This window comes from Mya arenaria, chromosome 15 (genome assembly GCF_026914265.1).
Source record: "Mya arenaria isolate MELC-2E11 chromosome 15, ASM2691426v1".
Classification (NCBI taxonomy): domain Eukaryota; kingdom Metazoa; phylum Mollusca; class Bivalvia; order Myida; family Myidae; genus Mya; species Mya arenaria.
This window is the reverse complement of record NC_069136.1, coordinates 21,694,113-21,712,452: the sequence shown is the minus strand read 5'-3', so window position 1 is coordinate 21,712,452 and position 18,340 is coordinate 21,694,113. Positions and strand designations below refer to the sequence as shown.

Genomic DNA, 18,340 nt, shown 5'->3' with positions numbered 1-18,340 from the left:
GTATGAAGGTTAAAAAATAAATATTATTTGTACCAAGGTTAAAAATACTAAATGTGTACTGTACAAAGGTTAAAACTACTAAATGCTAACTGTATAAAGGCTAAAATACTAAATTCTAACCATATTAACCGAGGTAAAAAATGCTCAACATTAATTGCATAAATGTTAAAAATGCTAATAGTTAATTGTACAAAGGTTAAAAATACTTAATATTAATTGTACAAAGGTGAAAAATACTAAATGTTAAATGTACAAAGGTTAAAAATACTGAAAGTACACTGTGTCAAGGTTAGAAATACTAAATGTTCAAAATAGAGAATGTTATCACACTGAGAGATTGGGTGGATTGTTCAGAACTTCGCTAAAGTTAACATTATTAATGGCATTGCTGTTAACTTTTAAAGGTGATATATTTTATGATGTGCTCATATTTTTTAATAAAACAAGTACAGCCTCAAATCTTGTTTGAAATACAGCAAATAAAGTGCAGCATACATTTGAAAGTTAACAATGATGACCTTAACAACATTGCTAACTTTAATGAAGTTCTTTAAGCTCAGCCAAATTATCTGCTTGTTAAATACACATCATATACTTGCATTATTATTGTATAAGAACATTGAACCTCTGGTGTACTGTACTAACTGATGTTTCTTGTGTAGAATAAAGCTGTTGTAAACATGGAGTGTGTTAGGTTCATGTAATTAGTTTGTATGTTTTAGTTTCAGCTGTAGTAAATTGAAGGCGTAGAATAGAGAAATACTGCTGCTCTGCTCTACTTCTGCTATATTTTAGCTCATCTGATTTTCGTTGGTGTTGTTGATTTCAGCGTGCAAAAACTACATTGGCCATATCTTTTAAAACATTCAAGATATAGATAATGAAATTTGGTATATACGAGGCCAGAGACATTACACACATTTATATCAAGGACCATAACTCTGGTTTTAATATTTATTGAGTATTGCCCCAATTTTTTTCATTTTTTTTTATTGATAAAGAAACAGTTTTATTATTTATTATTGAGTATTCCCCAAATATTTTCCAGTTATTTTACTGATACAGAACGGACAAGTATTTGTGTTCACTCCACTGTAATAAAAGTTAAATTTTATGATGAAAGTCAAGTTATGATTTGAATTGGAAAAAAAGTTTATTGAAGATTAATAAAAGTGAATGTTAATGTATTGAAATTGTCTCTTTCTTGCGAAGACATCAGGGCTTCTTAAGTTCAGTAATAATCCTGAAACCAGGATTGAGTACTTTTAACTCCAGACTTTATTGTACAGTTCTTTTTTTTTTGCTCGGACATTCGCATCAAGAGTACATTGAAATCAATGTAAATTCCATAGGAAACAGTTTCAAAAGAGGTTTAAACCCCTTAACCCTGCTTTCAAACAGACCCCTGGCTATTTTTCAGGATTGACAAGCATCCGCTGTTAGAACCAGAATGTAGTAGAAGAAATCATTTTGATTATTTTAATAGAATTTGTTGTACAAATTGTTGATGAATTCAGGTTTACACACTCATTTCTGAAATGAGACCTTTATTTAAGATAGGTTTATTGTATGCTTTCTTATTGTTTTATCTTGAGCAAAAAATGTAAATGGTAATGTAGCAAAAGAGTTATGTACACAAACCATAATGTATGGTTAATGTCACAATCCCATTTGAAGAAGACAAAAAAATAGAAATCTAAAACACAAGTTTACATGCCACGTCATTTTGTGAACTGAATGGTGTTGTATTTCTCAGACATATTTGAGCTGGACATGACTGTTTTTCACTTATGATTCTTTCCCTAAAATGAATTTCGGACATTTTTCAGTAGGACACAAGTGTTTCTTATACTTATTACTATTTTCCTAGAATGAAGAATGCCACAAAACCAAGCGCAGGATGACCACAAAAGGATTAAGTATGCAAACATATTCAGTTGCCCAAATTAAAGTATGGGACAAGCATATTTATATTTGTAACTTTTCAACATTTACCAGTAATTTATACTTACTTCTTATAGCTCGATGTGACCAAAACTGACAGCTTAAAAGCCATGTTCGAGACCGTTTCCTGTGTAGCTTTCAGTTCTGGTCTCAATTTTGAAAGGCCATGAGGCGGGTACCCCTAGTGTGGTTAGAACTCACAACCTCTTGGGCCTGAGGGGGGCACTTGAAATACAGGATTAGTTTTCTTAAGGATGTGGTCTCGTACATCAAATAGAGTCATTGTGCATTTAATTTTGTCGCATTGCACAGCTTTGGCGAATATAAAAAGTGCAAATTGATCTAGTCCACCTGAAAAATGTCCGAGATGTATACCTGCAAATTTCGATTTACTTATGACATTTGAACCATGTGGTACAATAATGTATGTACACCATGTTTAAAAAAACATGATATCGACTGAAACTGGCTTGTGTTTAGTGCTTTAGAGCTTAAATAGGCATGATGAAACATGTATATAGGGTTTTAATATCCATTTGCATGATTCTGCATGCTACATATGACCTTATATTTACAGTTTCTTCCTTTGCATGCTGTTTTAAAAGTTCTTCCTATTTTGTTGTCAATGAGAAGGCCTTAAAAGCAGAAATGCGTCTTCATAATTCCCTGTAACTGTAAATAGAATGTCATGGGGACTTTCGTGGTAATTTACATATCTTTATATTTAAAATAAATTTGGCTATATGGAAAAAACTGATCGTTTAAAAAATTGACTGTAAGACGTATTTCTGTTTGTTATGGTTCAGGACATAACAATTAAATATAAATGAATAGAAATTGTTTTGAAATTAATGAATGAATAGGAATCCTTGTAAGAATTGTGCACTTATTGCTGTATTATGGCATCGAAAAGTTAAGATTTAAAAAAATAAACAACTTTTATCTTGTGCTCCAATATTAATTTTTAGCCCTATTTTATATAGCCATTGTAAAATATATTGCGTCATAAAATAATCTTTTTAACACATCTCAGATATATGTTACAATTAAGGTGCATTTTATTTGCTTTAAAATTTCATGAGTTAAGGACCTTCTTGATCAATTGAAAAAGTAGACAGACATCGCAACCCCATTGGTGTGTTCTTGTTTTCTACTTCCCCTACACTGCTTTCAATTGCTTCTTTGTCAGATTGTGATCAGCTTGTTTGTGGCTGTGATCCTGGACAACTTGGAGTTGGACGAAGATATAAAACAGCTCAAACAGGTAAGATAATGGGGTGTAGGACAAAATTCAAGCCCCCCGTGCCCTGCCTCTTTATCCTCCGCCACCGCCAAATTTTGCGTAGACTAACTATCATGTCATTTTGAAATAGTAAACAAATTATAAATATAATACTATATCATACAATAAGGTTATTAGTACTGCGTTTTGATCCGGGGGGTTGTATTCGCCTCTAGTGGAATTTTGCAGATTCAGTTTCACAAAATTGATGAAATGATGACTCTTTGTTGTTCATGTTGGATGGATGCACGGTAGCACACTCCCAAAATATCTTACCAAACTCATTATGTGCCAAGCTGGAATGCCTCGGTTAGAAGCGAATGTGTTAACCATTTTGCTGACATGTCGACCTTTTCAAATTACAAAAAAAAATACAAAAAAATTTGGTTGTTGTTAAATGCCAAGATAAATATAATGTCGATAAATTCTCAAACATTGTGTAAAGCTGCAATGAAAATCTCCCCATTTTGAATCACTGAAAGCCTAACTTTGACCTGAATTACTTGCTATTCTAGCTGAAGGCCACAGAGCAGAGTGCGGATGAGTCAGAGTCTCTTCCATTTAGACTGAAGATCTTTGAAAGATTCCCGTAAGTAGTGAAGTGGTCATTTTTAAAATTGATCTATCTATATAATAATCAATTGAAATCACTTTTATTGAAACATTTGCAATGAATTTCTTAATTTTTTAGTTTAAAATGTCATGATGATTTTCAAAATCTCTACACATAGGTGATATAGAAAAAGAACTAAACAGAAAACATTTTTTCCTTAAACCCACCAAATGTGGGCATTTTAAAATCACCCTGTCTGTGTGTGTTTCCAGTTTTCTATGTGTTGGCTGTATCTTTGTCATGCAGGGAGGGATATTAAAATTACTTGGCACATGTGCTTGGAACATGAAGGTGTCATTATGCATGTAAGACCCACATCCCTACCTTTCCCCACTCTTGAGGTCAACCATCACTGGGTTTGGCAAATGTGCTCTTCCCCAATGAAGACATATTAATTATTGCATAATTCATTGAGCTGGATGGCATTTTGGGGCATTCATCAAAATTGTGACAGCTCTTGTTTGACAGTCAGTTGATATTCAACATTCATTTCATATTATGCTAGGAAAAAAGCTCGTTGACAAGTAGTACCGGACAAATCTATTATCTGATATAATCTGTCTATCCAGGAACCGCCCACAAATGGTGAAGATCCACAAACTTTCAGGAGACTTCAATGTTGCCGAGATCCGTGAGAGTTTCATGCGTCAGTTCAGTACACCGCAGTTGGACCTGATAATGGACACAGATGATAGTGGGGAGGAGGGGCAGTCATTCCTGAAGTGCCCACCGGTCAGCCTCGTCAAGTCCCCAACTGTTGGCACACGTTCTGGGGGACATGTGGAGAAACAACTAGCTGTGGCTGCTGTCATAAGGTAGTGTATGTGTTTCCATGGGTAAAGGTTCTCTTTCGTCCAGCTGTCAGTCTTGTCAAATCTCCTGATCACTGAACACATTCCGGGGGACATATGCAGAAACAACTGAGTTCACTAACGTTTTGATACTCAGAAAAGCAAAATCTTAATTTTGTTGTATTTCTGAGAATGAGTGTCAAACTAAAGGTATTAGTGAACATGGACTCTGGTAGTGTGCCTACTGTTATAAGGTAGTGAAGGCTTGCAATAGTTATTGTATCATAGAAATATACGTCCAGCATCTGCCTCTCCGCTTTATCATTTTTTCCACTGTCGGCACAAGCACAGTGAGACATGTGGAGAAAAAAGCTGATGGGTGGGGGATCTGGTCAGATGGCCAACAATTAATATCTCTTTTTTGTTGTAGGGAGTTGAGCTAGCATAAGCAGATGGGCGGGGGATTTGATCAGATGGTGAACAATAAATATATTTCTTTTGTTGTAGGGAGTCAAACCAGCACAAGCTGATGGGCGGGGGATCTGGTCAGATGGTTAACAATGGGCCCAAGTCTCTTCTCTCCCAGCAGTACCATTTACGCATGGACAGGAGGTAATTTACAACATTCTGTATGTAGATTAAGTTTCATGAGGTCATTAATTTCCCTAAACACATGTGTTACCAGGAGTTGGTAATTTTGCATGGTTTAATGTTTGTAGCTTCATTATGTAATCAACTAAGCATATTTAATGTTTTGGTTGGTTTAAAATTTGCGTCATGATTGCGCAAAATTAACTGATCTTCTGTGGTTATAATTGTACAGCACTTAACACATGTGTTACATAGATCCCACATGTATGTTTAGTAGTATGCTTTTATAAAATAAAGGGCTAATCTTACATTTTAAATGCTTGTTAGCTTGAAACAGTGTTTCAGTTTTGATTGTATCTTAATTAAACTTATACAGTGGTTAGATATCCATAAAAGCTCAGTTCCTTTCTGAAACCAGCCACTTCCACCCATGCATGACTGGATTATGGCCTAACGAATGCAAAGTAATCTTCTAAGCGAGACAACTATGTACAGAGAGTTGCATATTATTAGCTCGACTATTCGAAGAATAGGTGGGCTATACTACTCGCCCCAGCGTCGGCGTCCAGTTAAAGTTTTAGGGCAAGTTGGGATTTTCACTTATAAGTCCAATACCCTACATTCAATTGACTTAATACTTCACGCAGTTGTTCAGGGTCATCACATGATGAGGTTAGATAACTCCATATTATTCTTTACACAGATTATAGCCCCTGATTGACTATGGAACTAAGGTTAAAGTTTTAGGGCAAGTTGGAATATGTGTTAAGAACTTCTATATCCTTTGTTCAATTGACTTAATACTTCACACAGTTGTTCAGGACCATCACACAATGAGGTTACATAACCCTATATTATCCTAAATACAAGTTATGGCCCCTGATTGACTTAGGTTAAAGTTTTAGGGCAAGTTGGGATTTTCACTTAAAACTCCAATACCATTCATTCAATACTTCACACAGATGTTCAGAGCCGTCACATAATAAGGTTAGATAACTCCATATTATCTTTTATACAAATTATGGCCCCTGATTGACTATGGAACTTATGTTAAAGTTTAAGGGCAGGTTGGGATATTGTATAATAACTTCTATACCCTTCATTCAATTGACTTAAAACTTCACACAATTGTTCAGGACCATCACTCAATGAGGTTACACAATTCCATATCCTTTATACAAGTTATGGCTCCTGATTGACTTTAAAGTTTTAGGCAAGTAAAAGTTAAGGGCAAGTTGGGATTTTAATAAAAAAAACTTCTATACCGTTCATTAAATGCACTTAATAAAATTCAAAATTATTTACGACCATCTTACAACAAGAAACATAACTCCGTTTTAAGCCTAAATACAAATTATGGCCCTTGATTTTTTTTTTTTTTTTTTTTAATTTCCTTTGAAAGGCATATTTGTATATTCTTAACCACATTTTCATAATGGGAAATCAAGTTATTTGAATGACTTGCGTCATTGTTTGGGCGGGCTGGTGGGAGGGCAGCATCAAAGTCACCTTATGTATCGAATAATTTTAGTTTGGTTTGACTTAAAGAGACCAAACATGGTATTATTACATCGTTATTGTATTCTAAGTCAAAGCGGCATAGTCGAGCACGCTGTCTTATGACAGCTCTTGTTTTAGTAGGTCTTGCCATTGTGAAACCTGGGGTGAATGCGAAAAGGTTTTAAGGGACATTAAATAAAGAAGCAGATAGAACCTTTTCGCTTTCAACCATCGTTTTGGTTCTTTGATTGCCTCCCTTTAAATGTAAGTGCCAGTAGACCATACACCCATGTGGACCTCTTGTCTACTATTGTTGAAAACATCTGGAATTTGCTTCATCATGCACTATGGGACAACTAACTGGCAAGATTTTGTTTTCTCTGCAGTAAAATTGCTTCATTTTATGTTCAGAATTTTGAGTGAGCTGTCCAATATCAAGTTTTATCATCCTTGATAGCACCGTTGACAGCCATCCTGACTAACATGCAAAGAATTTGATTGTATATTTGAGTCTTACTTATACCAGCCATAGATCCAGAAATCCACAAGAAACGTCAGAGTTGACCTAGAAAAAAACTAATTTGGGAGTGGAGGGAAGCATACCTCCGACCCCATACAATATCTGTGTGTATATACAAATACACCTAGCTATGGCCCTAAATAAATAAGAGGTGTTTTTTTATGAACTCAATCAAATTCTCAAGTACTTGGCATCAAACAGCTTGGCGGCTTGTTCTTATGTAGATTAGACAACTGAAACTTTTAGGCTTATTTGATCCAGTTTGGAAGGAAATTCAGACAATGTTTTATACAAGGGACTATTATAAGAACAGGCAAAACAAAATAAAAGAAATTGTTTCAGACTATTCAAATGATGTATATTTCTTTTTATAGGAGTATGCGAGGGTCCCGTCCGGGCAGCCTTAAGCTTGGCCACCAGAAAGAGAACGGTGACATTACTCACCTGATGATGGGGGCGCACGGGGGATCCCATTACCAGAGTGGGGCGGGTGGGGGCATCTCAGGGATACACCGGACGGACGACTTTGACCTCAAGATGATCCAGCAGAGAAAACAGCAGGCAGAGATCAAGAGGTGGGTGGGGCGTGTGAATTTTTCTCAATGGAGTAGGAAATTTGTGTATATAAGGCCAAAAATAATTATGTTGAATGGTGTCAGCACTATGTCATAATTTATTCTGTTGTAGCCAAATATCTACTTATACAAAAATATTGTTGTCAAATGTTGAAATATTTTCCCCGAAAGAAAACACCGAATTATTGAGAATTTAATGGGTTGGAGTTAAAATGTAGTAATAATTGTTATGATTTATATTAAATAAGGTATAAATTTCAATTTGAAAAATATTGGGGAAAAAAAATCAAGAAGAAATATGTTGAATGGTGGTATAAGTAGGTTCAAGTTGCTTTTTACCAAAAATAGTTCCCAAAGCAGGGAATGAGTTTCATATTACAGTTTCAGTATGAACAGATTGTCTCAGTAATTTTAGAAGTGACAGGAAAATTAACTGATGATCAATACATCTGGCTATTTTCAATGTGAAGAGGTGTTTCATATTACCTCCCTTTAAATTATGATAAGTGTTTATTGCACTGTTTATAGAGTTTGAGGCTCCTGCTTACAGGGTTGTGTTAATAAAAAATATTTCTTTTAAACTTATAATTGATTACTGAATTCTGATTTTTTATATAATGCCAATATTCTGTGACATTAATAAAAAGGGCCTTTGATGTAATGTCACTCAGTGTCCATATGGACATTGGGCGGAATCGCTAGCAAGAGATTTCGGAGGCATAATTTCTGTGAACAGTGGCAGCTGGTGCTCATTTAGCCTGGCGCCCATTATCATGAAAACTCATATTGTTTATTTATAAACTTATAGTGCTGAGCCTGATGGTTTATTAATAACCGACATCACAAACAGTAAGATTATCTGTGCTTGAATTTAGTAAGATTATCTGTGCTTGAATTTGTTAAACGCAAACTTGCACCAAGAAATATAATTAAATATTTTTAAACTCTAATCCATGTCAAATTATTTTCGGGATATTAAAAAATGCATACCATTTGGCAGTAGTATCATCCATCTATCACGTTTTGGGCTGCTTTAACTAAAGGCATATTGTGCACTTGAGGCAGTGGGTGAACCCAAACAGCTGGTGAGATTCCAGTAGGAAATAGACTGGTCCAAAAAAATCCATATTATTTTTATGCCTGGAACACCTCTGCTAGTTCAGGGGTCTTTGAAAAAGAAATATTTGTTTGTTCTGATTCATTCACATGTCAATCTCTCTACCCACAGAAATCAGCTGCAGGATGACCTCAGAGAGAATCATCCATTCTTTGACACTCCGCTGTTTGCCGTTGGCCGGGAGAGTCCCATACGGAAAGTGTGTCAGGTGATCGTCAACGCCAAGTACAACTACATGCTGCGCGATCCAGTCACTGGAAAGGAACTGCATAGTGGCTATAAGAGAATACTGTAAGCTTAAACAATAAAAGAATGATCAGGAAACTGCCATGCATAGAAAGAATATGTAGTTTAAACATCAAGGAAGAAAATTAATCTGTATTACAAGCAGATCCAAGATAACTTTTTATGTCAATATCGGGGGGGGGGGGGGGGGGGGGGGGGAATAAAATTAAATATGCTCAAATTGCACAATTTCCAACTTACATTGTTAATAAATTCATAGAAGAGTACCTAAAAACCCCACTGCCAACAATTTAAACCATACAAATTTCGGTTCTGAGGGAGGGGCGCATGTCAAAAGGTTGCGCCCTATGTTACGCACCCTCTAACCTCTATTCCTGGTTCCAACCCTGATTATTTTATGTAATTAGATGAAATATGAACTTAAGAAGGAATATACTGTCATCATTTGATTTCAAGGAGCTTTTAGCCTTTTGAAATGCCCGTTGAAGACATTTTCATCGAATTATTTTGATTTAAAAGTTTTTATCTGTCTGCAATACATTTCTTTACTTATGTTCTGTATTTTGTAACACCAGGCCCCTGTGGGTTCGGAAGCTGTTTGGCCTGGTGACGTACCTGGACTGGATCATGATTATGGTCACCCTGATGTCCTGTATCTCCATGTTCTTTGAGACGCCCCACAGACGCTTGACAAACACTCCAGAATTAAAGGTACCCTTTGTCCTTTATTCCATCTTCATTTAAAGATTGTGGTCTCTTTCTATAGCGCTCAGATACTGGAGGTATCATGTAACTATAGCGCTCAGATACTGGAGGTATCATGTAACTATAGCGCTCAGATACTGGAGGTATCATGTAACTATAGCGCTCAGATACTGGAGGTATCATGTAACTATAGCGCTCAGATACTGGAGGTATCATGTAACTATAGCGCTCAGATACTGGAGGTATCATGTAACTATAGCGCTCAGATACTGGAGGTATCATGTAACTATAGCGCTCAGATACTGGAGGTATCATTTAACTATATCGCTCAGATACTGGAGGTATCATAAAACTATATCGCTCAGATACTGGAGGTATCATGTAACTATAGCGCTCAGATACTGGAGGTATCATGTAACTAGAGCGCTCAGATACTGGAGGTATCATGTAATTGTTAAGAATGTTTTATTTTATCCCTCAAACTTTCCTGTATTTTTATGTTCTCTGAGATGCCTCTTTAAAGATAGACCAGTACTCACTAACTCACTGCAGGTGTACAGGAAATTTAATTATGATGTTATTTTCTAGGAAAAAAAGTTAAGGTACTGTCATATGCCTTTGGTTCCTGGTTGATTTTGGGGGCGTCGTGCAAAACATTTGCTTTAAAACTGTTCATGATATTCAAATGAATCTTGGTCCACATGTTGCCAGAGACAATACACACATGTGCATGCATGGCCCATAACTGTGATAATAATTGTTGGGATATGCCTTTTAAAAAAATAAAAAAAATATGATAATTATGATAAACTGTTTCATATTTTGTAAAATAAATTTCATGCAGACATTATTTGACTAAATCAACTAAGAGTCTTTCACTTGTTATGCTGAAACTGTTTGGAGATAGTGGGCCTTTGTAACTCAGGTTTAAAAGCTGTGTGTTGTTTTTTTTAGTACGCCGAGTACATCTTTGTGTTCAGTATGAGCCTTGAGATGGGGTTGAAGATCATGGCCCATGGTCTGTTCTTCACACCCAAGGCTGTCATCAAAGACGTGAGCGGGGTCCTGGAAGTATTCATTTATATCGTAAGTACTTGAATAGGAATTTGGGTCACCATTTCAACCCTGGGACAAAAGAACCTTGATGGTTGTTGTTGTGTTAGTAGTTTATACTCCGGGTCCCGGCATGAGCACATTGAAGGGTCCCAGAGTGACAGTTCAACCACTGCACACCTATCCTGGGCAGAACCAGTACTACGTGCCTTCACCTCTGCAAGAAACTGACAACTTCTGTACATGCCAGGTGCAGTGGTACAGTGCGAATGGTCGTAGAAAGGATTTCATAACCAATCACAACAGAAGTGACCTGGTCCGCCCGGGAATCGAACCCGGGTTGTCCGATTCAGAGTCCAACGCTCTACCGATTGAGCTAACTGGGTAATGATAGTAATGATGGTAATTCAATATGCGACTTAAGTCATTCTAATGGTCATACATCATTGACTTCATTCACTCTATTGGTCAGTTATTTATAACAAGTAATCGGATTAGCTATATCGTTCTTAGATCAAATTTAAGCTGCACTCTCACAGATTGACTTCAAAATAACTTATTTTTCTATTAGCCATAGAATATCAATTTTCAAATGTGAATTTGAAAAACTGCAATCAGAATGGTAGTCTTATATCCCTGGTATCAAGGCATTTACGCAAAAATTGGCTCATTCCCAGACAAAAGAGATAAAAGTTGTCAAAACGGTCAAACCGTGAGACTGCAGCTTTAAGGCCAATATTGAATATCAGCCCTGGTCCATTTCAGCTGTTTTTTGTAAAGTATTGAATATGTTTTTTTGTGTTATAAACAAACAGAAAACATTACTGAGAAATGATTACTGCCAAATTGATTGATTTATACACACTCTTAGTTATTTTATACTCAAGATTGTGGTTGAATAAGGGCATAGTGCTACAGGGATGATAAAATTTTGGACTAATCCGGAATTCCGGATTTTAGGCCTCACGGTTCGATTTTGAGATTAATGTAAATCCGTTGAGTTTTTTCTAGGGGGGAGGGGTACAGGGTGTGATTCGAGCTCAGTTCAAACAATATGGGTACGAAAGGTGAGTTTTCCGGAAGGGTAAAGCCGGAAATTAACGAACCTATTTAAGTCTTGGCAATCGAGCTATATGATTGGTTAAGATAGCATCCGGTGATTAGGGAAATTACCGATGGGACTAGAAGACAGTATCCGCATGGTGGTATCCGGATAACAGACGACGAAGACGAATAAACGGGTATTTGAAAATTGAAAAAAAACAAAACAACCACCACCAACTTCTAAAAACATCGATTCGTCTAATTTAAGGGTATATTTTCCATTTATTTTTAAGAGAAATTCCCGAAACGTTTCTTTTTAAGTTAAGAGAAAGTGATCAAACTGAGAATGAATTTTGTGCATGTAGCATTATTTCAGACATCCCGATTCGGATTGTGTCATAATAATCGATTTTTATTTGGCCGATTGAAGTTTACGCTGTAAACCGTTTCTTTATTATTCTCATAATATTTGAAGCATTGTTCTCAATAAGAAGTGGCTGTTGACCATAATGGGAGGTTCAAATGAAAATTGGTTTGGTTCAACATGAATAAATATTTTGTAGTAGTAATATATATTACGTAGAGGCAGTTATTTTATTTTCTATTTGAGACAGTTCAACAAAACTTCTTGAGGACCCAGTTTGAGTGAAACTTAAATTCTATAGTTGTAATTTGTATTTCCCCATCCAGGTGTGTTGATGGTTACGAAAGTCAGGGATGAAAGACACCTCAGCCAGTGCATCCAGTTGTTCCTGTCAATGACTGACAATTCAATCCAGAGGCCATGATACTTGAATTTATGGCTGAACATGCTCCCTGGCACCACAGTAGTGTGTCTTACTTAAGACACTTGCCAAAGATACAAAAGCTCTCAGCGAAATCAAACTTCAAAGGTGTACAGCATCATACAAAATGACTTACAGAGTGGCTAGCCATTTCAATGATGGACATGTGGAGGAGTCAATGGATCTCGGTTTTGTTTCAACTAAGACAAGTCAACAAACACAAACAATGAGAAAACTGTTGCAGCTATTTTTCTGCTATAAAGAAAGAAATAGTGTTGAGACATTTGACCTCCTTAAAAATCACAAGGGCTGATTCTAAATCAATTTTCATAGAATTTGAAAGCCCGTTTGAGAGACTTGAACTGCAGTGGGACAATCTAGTTTGTGTGCTACTGGACTCATGTGACACCATGAGGGGAAAAAATCTGGCTTGGGGACAAAAATACGTCAATGTCAACCATGTCCACAACGGCTACGCTGCCAAAGCATTTAAGTCCCGTTTGGATATTTCTTGGAATAATATATATAATAATTAATAACATTATATTTTCATCAAATGTGCAGAAAATGAAATAAATACTCTTATGATACATAAAAATTGAATAAAATACCACTTTTACAATTTACAAACATTTGCAAGCATGATAATTGATATGTTGTTCATCACTATAAATCAAACATCCCACAGTGTAGACTGTTCATACACAGGCATTTGATCATAGCCAGTTGAGTTTTATGGCATGTGGACAACTGAACCAAAATGTCAGGTACATATCTTATGCCTGTGACTTCAGGTAAAAAAAGAGTAAATTTAACTTCGTTTAAAGACAAAGGTGTTAAACTTCACTGCTAAGGTTCCTGATAATTGTTCTGGTTGGGGATGTCTCGTGTTGAACATAATTATATCTACCAATCGAAAGGTGTACTCCTTGAACACTATTCTAAGACAAAAAAGGGCATTAGAATCCCTAAAATACGGAAAGCTTCGGGGGGCTTCGCCCCCCTTGTCCCCCCACCAGGGCTTTGTCCTGGACCCATCGGGGCCTTGAGTGGCCCCCTGAACCCCAGGCAGACATTTTCAGGATTGGCAACTTGGCTCTGTTATCATCCCTGGTGCTAGTATATAATCTCTTTATTTGTACACCAAAACCATGTCTTGTCTTAATATGTATTGACTTTAAGAACATGCATCTTCTGTCAGTCCAAAAATATCAAACCTCCAAACAGGATTTTCAATTTCATTGAAGGGGGGTGGGTACAATTTCTATTGACTATTGACATAAGTTACATTGGCAGTAAATAAATTCAATGGTGGCTATAACTGAGAAAACATTCAAATGAAGCTTGTACATAATGTTCCCAGTGACAAAAAGCACATGTTTAGCAAGGCCCATAACTCTGGTTTAAATCATTGAGTTATGTCCCCTGTTCATCTCAAGGAGAGAAAAAAAACAGTTTTCGCTCTGCAGCTCTCTTATTCTAAGTGTTGTATACTGGTTGTGTTAGATGAATTAAGAATTCTTTAATTGACAATAAGGGATTATATAACCAGATTTTCTCAATGTTACATATATGTTCTAAGTGTGATATGTCACTATCTCCAGGTGAGGGTGATATTTCTATGTTGGGAGCCAGAGAAGGTAACTCAGCTGGAAGGGGCACACGTGCTTATGATCCTTCACTGTTATATATTTATTCTATATGTTCTAAGTGTGATATGGTACTATCTGCAGGTGAGTGTGATATTCCTATGCTGGCAGCCAGAGAAGGTACCACCACTGGAAGGGGCGCATATGCTCATGATCCTTCGATGTCTCCGCCCACTGAGAATCTTCATTCTCGTTCCACACATGCGGAAAGTTGTGTACGAGCTCGTCAGGGGCTTTAAAGAAATTCTGCTGGTGAGATATTGCATTTGGAGTGTAAATCAATGAATTATATACAAATGTTACAAAGCAATTTATTATATTACATAAATGTGTTACCAGATTTTACTATAGATTATGTGATGGGATATTTTACTGATACTATAGTGAGATAAAATCAGGCAAAATCTTGTCCAATTATGCAATATTTAATATGAAGACATTAATTTTAATCATATTCTAGGCAAATTAAATGGGTATTTTTTATTGTTAAAGTGAAAAGCTGGTTAGTTCATCGGGCCCATTATTCAGAGCTTTTTTAAAGTTACCAACATTATTAACTCATCGTTGTTAACTTTCATATCTACTACTCTGGAAGTTAAATGGATGCACTTGTGATCTGCTGTATTTCTAACACTAGTAATGTTTGCATTTAAATATGTGAGCCCATCTTCAAATAATTCATGTTTCAAGTTAACAAAGATGTTGTTAAATACATTTTTAACTTTAACAAAGTTCTGAACAATCGGGCCATTGTTTGAGAGTATTTTTTACCTCTCCAACTTTTCAATTCAATGTTCAATTGTAGGTATCGGTGTTATTGATCGTGCTGATGTTTGTGTTCGCCACTTTTGGGGTCCACCTACTGGGAGGCAAACTGGCCAGGTGTAATGATGCTAGTGTCATAGAGCGGGTAAGTAACAATAGCTGTAGATTGTTTCAATTTCATAATGGTTTTACACTGTAGTTAGTTCATACTCATTTCTATTACCTCGATTGTGTAGAAAACTTATAGAATCACTAACAGGTCTGTTTCATGAGTAGAACCTGTTCGAGAGGTCGTGAGAAAGTACCCCTGGTGGGGATTGAACCCACATCCTCTCAGGTGATAGGTGGACACCTGACCACTAGACCTCGGTCCCTCTTTACACTGTAGTCTATGAATATAAGTGATGTCATTAGGTGAACATAAAAAAGTTTGCTGAATGTTACATTTCGTCTTGTATACTGTTTTACACTGTAGTCTGTGAATATCAGGGATTTCATAATGTGAAAATTTAAAACGTCATTCAAAAACTGCATTGTAACACAAATGCTAAACCTTATGAAAATGGTCTGGAAAATACCGCCCCCCCCCCCCCCCCCCCCCCCCCTCCCCCTCCCCCTCCCACCAGTCCATGTGTGTTTGTTTATCTATAGAATCTATTAGAACAGATACAGAGATTCAGTTTGTTACATGTCTTAAATTATTCATTTTCTCCCTAACTGCAGAGCAAGTGTGTTGGCACGTTCCGGTCCCCCATGTTTGTGACGAGGATGAAGGTCAAGCTGGGCCCCAACGATACCAGGCCAGGATTCATGGTTCCACGTGTATGGTATGGATGTTTGGTTTTGAGACCATTTCTCTTTTTTTTAGGAATTTTACAGTATTTTTAGCATATATATCAAGTCGACATCCTGTTTAAATGTTTCATTTTATTCATTGGAATCAGAAAATAGACGCCATTTTTGGTATGATATAAAATTGGTGATCCAATATGGGGTTAACGTGTGACCAGTCCTGGACAAATGGCGTTGCATCATTCATGTTGGAGGCGTGATATACCTGTATAATTTCCTTGCAGGGCGAATCCCCACAACTTCAACTTTGACAACATTGGTAATGCTATGCTGGCACTGTTTGAGGTCCTATCTCTGGAAGGCTGGTTGGAAGTGAGGGACGTGATAATCGAGAGGGTCAGACCGGTAGGTGGAAGGGTAGTCCAGGCATTATAGAGTGGGCAAAAAATTCAAAACAGTGAAAAATATCAAAATGTTATTTCACTGTTTGAAACAGTGAAATATCATGTTTATAATTGTATGTAGGCGTAGGTGTGTATAGACAGGAGGCTTTCATACAATAGATGTTTGAAATTGAATTGAATTATAGCATCAATTCTATGGAGATTATGTTATATGTAATTTTATAAATGAGACTTGACAAAGCCTTTTAAAAAAAGCCTTTTAAAGCATATTATCATCGTGAATATTTTGATGGCATTTAGAATACAACCTACTGGTACATTTGCAGCCAATGAAATTGCAGGTAGGCAACTTGAAGTACTAGGCTTAATCATTAAGAATTTCATTCAACACGGGTGTTCAACGCCTACTGCCACTCACCAGATACACACTCCCTGCGTCAGTTTTGCGATGACAGTGTGTTAGCCAATGAGGTTGTATTCTAAGACAGTTAGATGACCTAAATAATTTTTAAATTATTAAGAATGGCTTGTTCCCTATGCTCAAAACGCCAATTTTTAGTCATTAAAATGTTACTTCATGTCATCTAACTATCAATTGTTATAGTAGCACTGGATGATTTGACCTACTGACTCAAATTCATTATATATGCACAATGTTTGTTTCAGATGGACAGCCTGTATGTTCATGTGTTCGTGTTTATCGGCTACATGATTGGTCTTACCCTGTTTGTGGGAGTGGTCATTGCAAACTATAGTGAGAACAAGGTATGTTTTTGGGAGAGGGGGTGAGTTAATGGGCGAAAAAAATGAATAAGACTGAGAATAACATTAAACTGATGAACATTGACTTCCATTAAAAACATGTTTTGAGATTCAACTGATTACATGTCTCTTTGTAGTTCTTGCATTTTAGGCTTTATGATAATTAATTATAATGGTTCATAGAAGAAGTACCTCTTAAGTTTTTGCATTTTAGTCTTTATAACAATTTATATAATGGGTCTACTAGTTGAATTATTTTTTTGGAAATTTGCAAAGATGAATTACAGTGTCCTTTGTATGGCAACTTCATTACTAATGATTGCAGAAAGAGATCTTTTGTACATCATATCCTAATATATTACCCACCATATTCTAGGGTACTGCGCTACTCACTGTAGACCAGCGTCGTTGGATGGATTTAAAGGGTCGAATCAAGCTGGCTCAGCCCCAACACACGCCCCCTAGACCAGACAGTCGTGGTCTGACATCCTTCATGTATGACATCACTCAACACAAGATGTTTGGGAAGCTTACAGTTGTACTCATTCTGGCAAACTGCCTCCTGCTTGCTGTTCCTGTGAGTGATTATTACCTCGTCTGGGTTTGGGTATTTTAAGAAAAAGTAGATCTATTGCCAAAGCCTTGATGTCGATGACCTGCGCAACTCTAACTATGGCCATAACTAAAATTACATTAGAGATGTTCAAATGAAACATCTATGTATAGGAAGACCTCCTAAGTCGGGCTTTTATAACTGCTGTGTTATACCCCTTTGTTTGACTTAAAAAAAATCAGATGAGAATTGCTTTTCTCTTTGAGGCTCTTTTGTTTGTTTTAGGGTTAAATAAAGCAGTTGTGTTGAAGCATAGTTTATAGTCTGTATGTGTGTGTTTGTTTTAGGGTTAAATAAAGCAGTTGTGTTGAAGCATAGTTTATAGTCTGTATGTGTTTCAAGGGAAAATATGTCTCTTTATTGTGATAGCTCTGTGGCATTGTGGAAATGTGGATGGAAAAGATGGAAACTGTAAACCTCGTTTCCAAAAAACACATGCTACGCTCGGGTTGGGATTTATCTATCTTACACTCTCGGCCATGGAAGATACTTATAATCTTGGCCGGAAGACTTTCAGATTACAGTTTGCATTCATGTTTATAAAGACAATGCTTAACAAGGCCCATCACTTAAAAACTGCACTTTTGCA

The 18,340-nt window shown here is 36.5% G+C and overlaps 1 protein-coding gene and 1 non-coding gene across 5 annotated transcripts in view; both read left to right on the top strand.

Annotated features, from left to right (window-relative positions):
* Positions 1 to 18,340, top strand: part of LOC128219767 (sodium leak channel NALCN-like) — a 53,892-nt gene that overhangs the window by 21,675 nt on the left and 13,877 nt on the right. For all 4 annotated transcript variants that reach the window (XM_052927737.1, XM_052927734.1, XM_052927735.1 and 1 more), the window contains exons 15-28: positions 3,134 to 3,208; positions 3,742 to 3,815; positions 4,409 to 4,654; positions 5,138 to 5,242; positions 7,616 to 7,816; positions 9,045 to 9,224; positions 9,755 to 9,890; positions 10,839 to 10,970; positions 14,500 to 14,667; positions 15,221 to 15,325; positions 15,904 to 16,007; positions 16,257 to 16,377; positions 17,043 to 17,141; positions 17,515 to 17,715. In XM_052927737.1, coding sequence (XP_052783697.1) covers positions 3,134 to 3,208; positions 3,742 to 3,815; positions 4,409 to 4,654; positions 5,138 to 5,242; positions 7,616 to 7,816; positions 9,045 to 9,224; positions 9,755 to 9,890; positions 10,839 to 10,970; positions 14,500 to 14,667; positions 15,221 to 15,325; positions 15,904 to 16,007; positions 16,257 to 16,377; positions 17,043 to 17,141; positions 17,515 to 17,715 — 1,947 coding nt within the window. The remainder of the gene's footprint in view (positions 1 to 3,133; positions 3,209 to 3,741; positions 3,816 to 4,408; positions 4,655 to 5,137; positions 5,243 to 7,615; positions 7,817 to 9,044; positions 9,225 to 9,754; positions 9,891 to 10,838; positions 10,971 to 14,499; positions 14,668 to 15,220; positions 15,326 to 15,903; positions 16,008 to 16,256; positions 16,378 to 17,042; positions 17,142 to 17,514; positions 17,716 to 18,340) is intronic.
* LOC128220821 (U11 spliceosomal RNA) lies at positions 8,458 to 8,585 on the top strand. Its single transcript, XR_008258861.1, has one exon. It is a non-coding gene; the product is annotated as a U11 spliceosomal RNA (small nuclear RNA).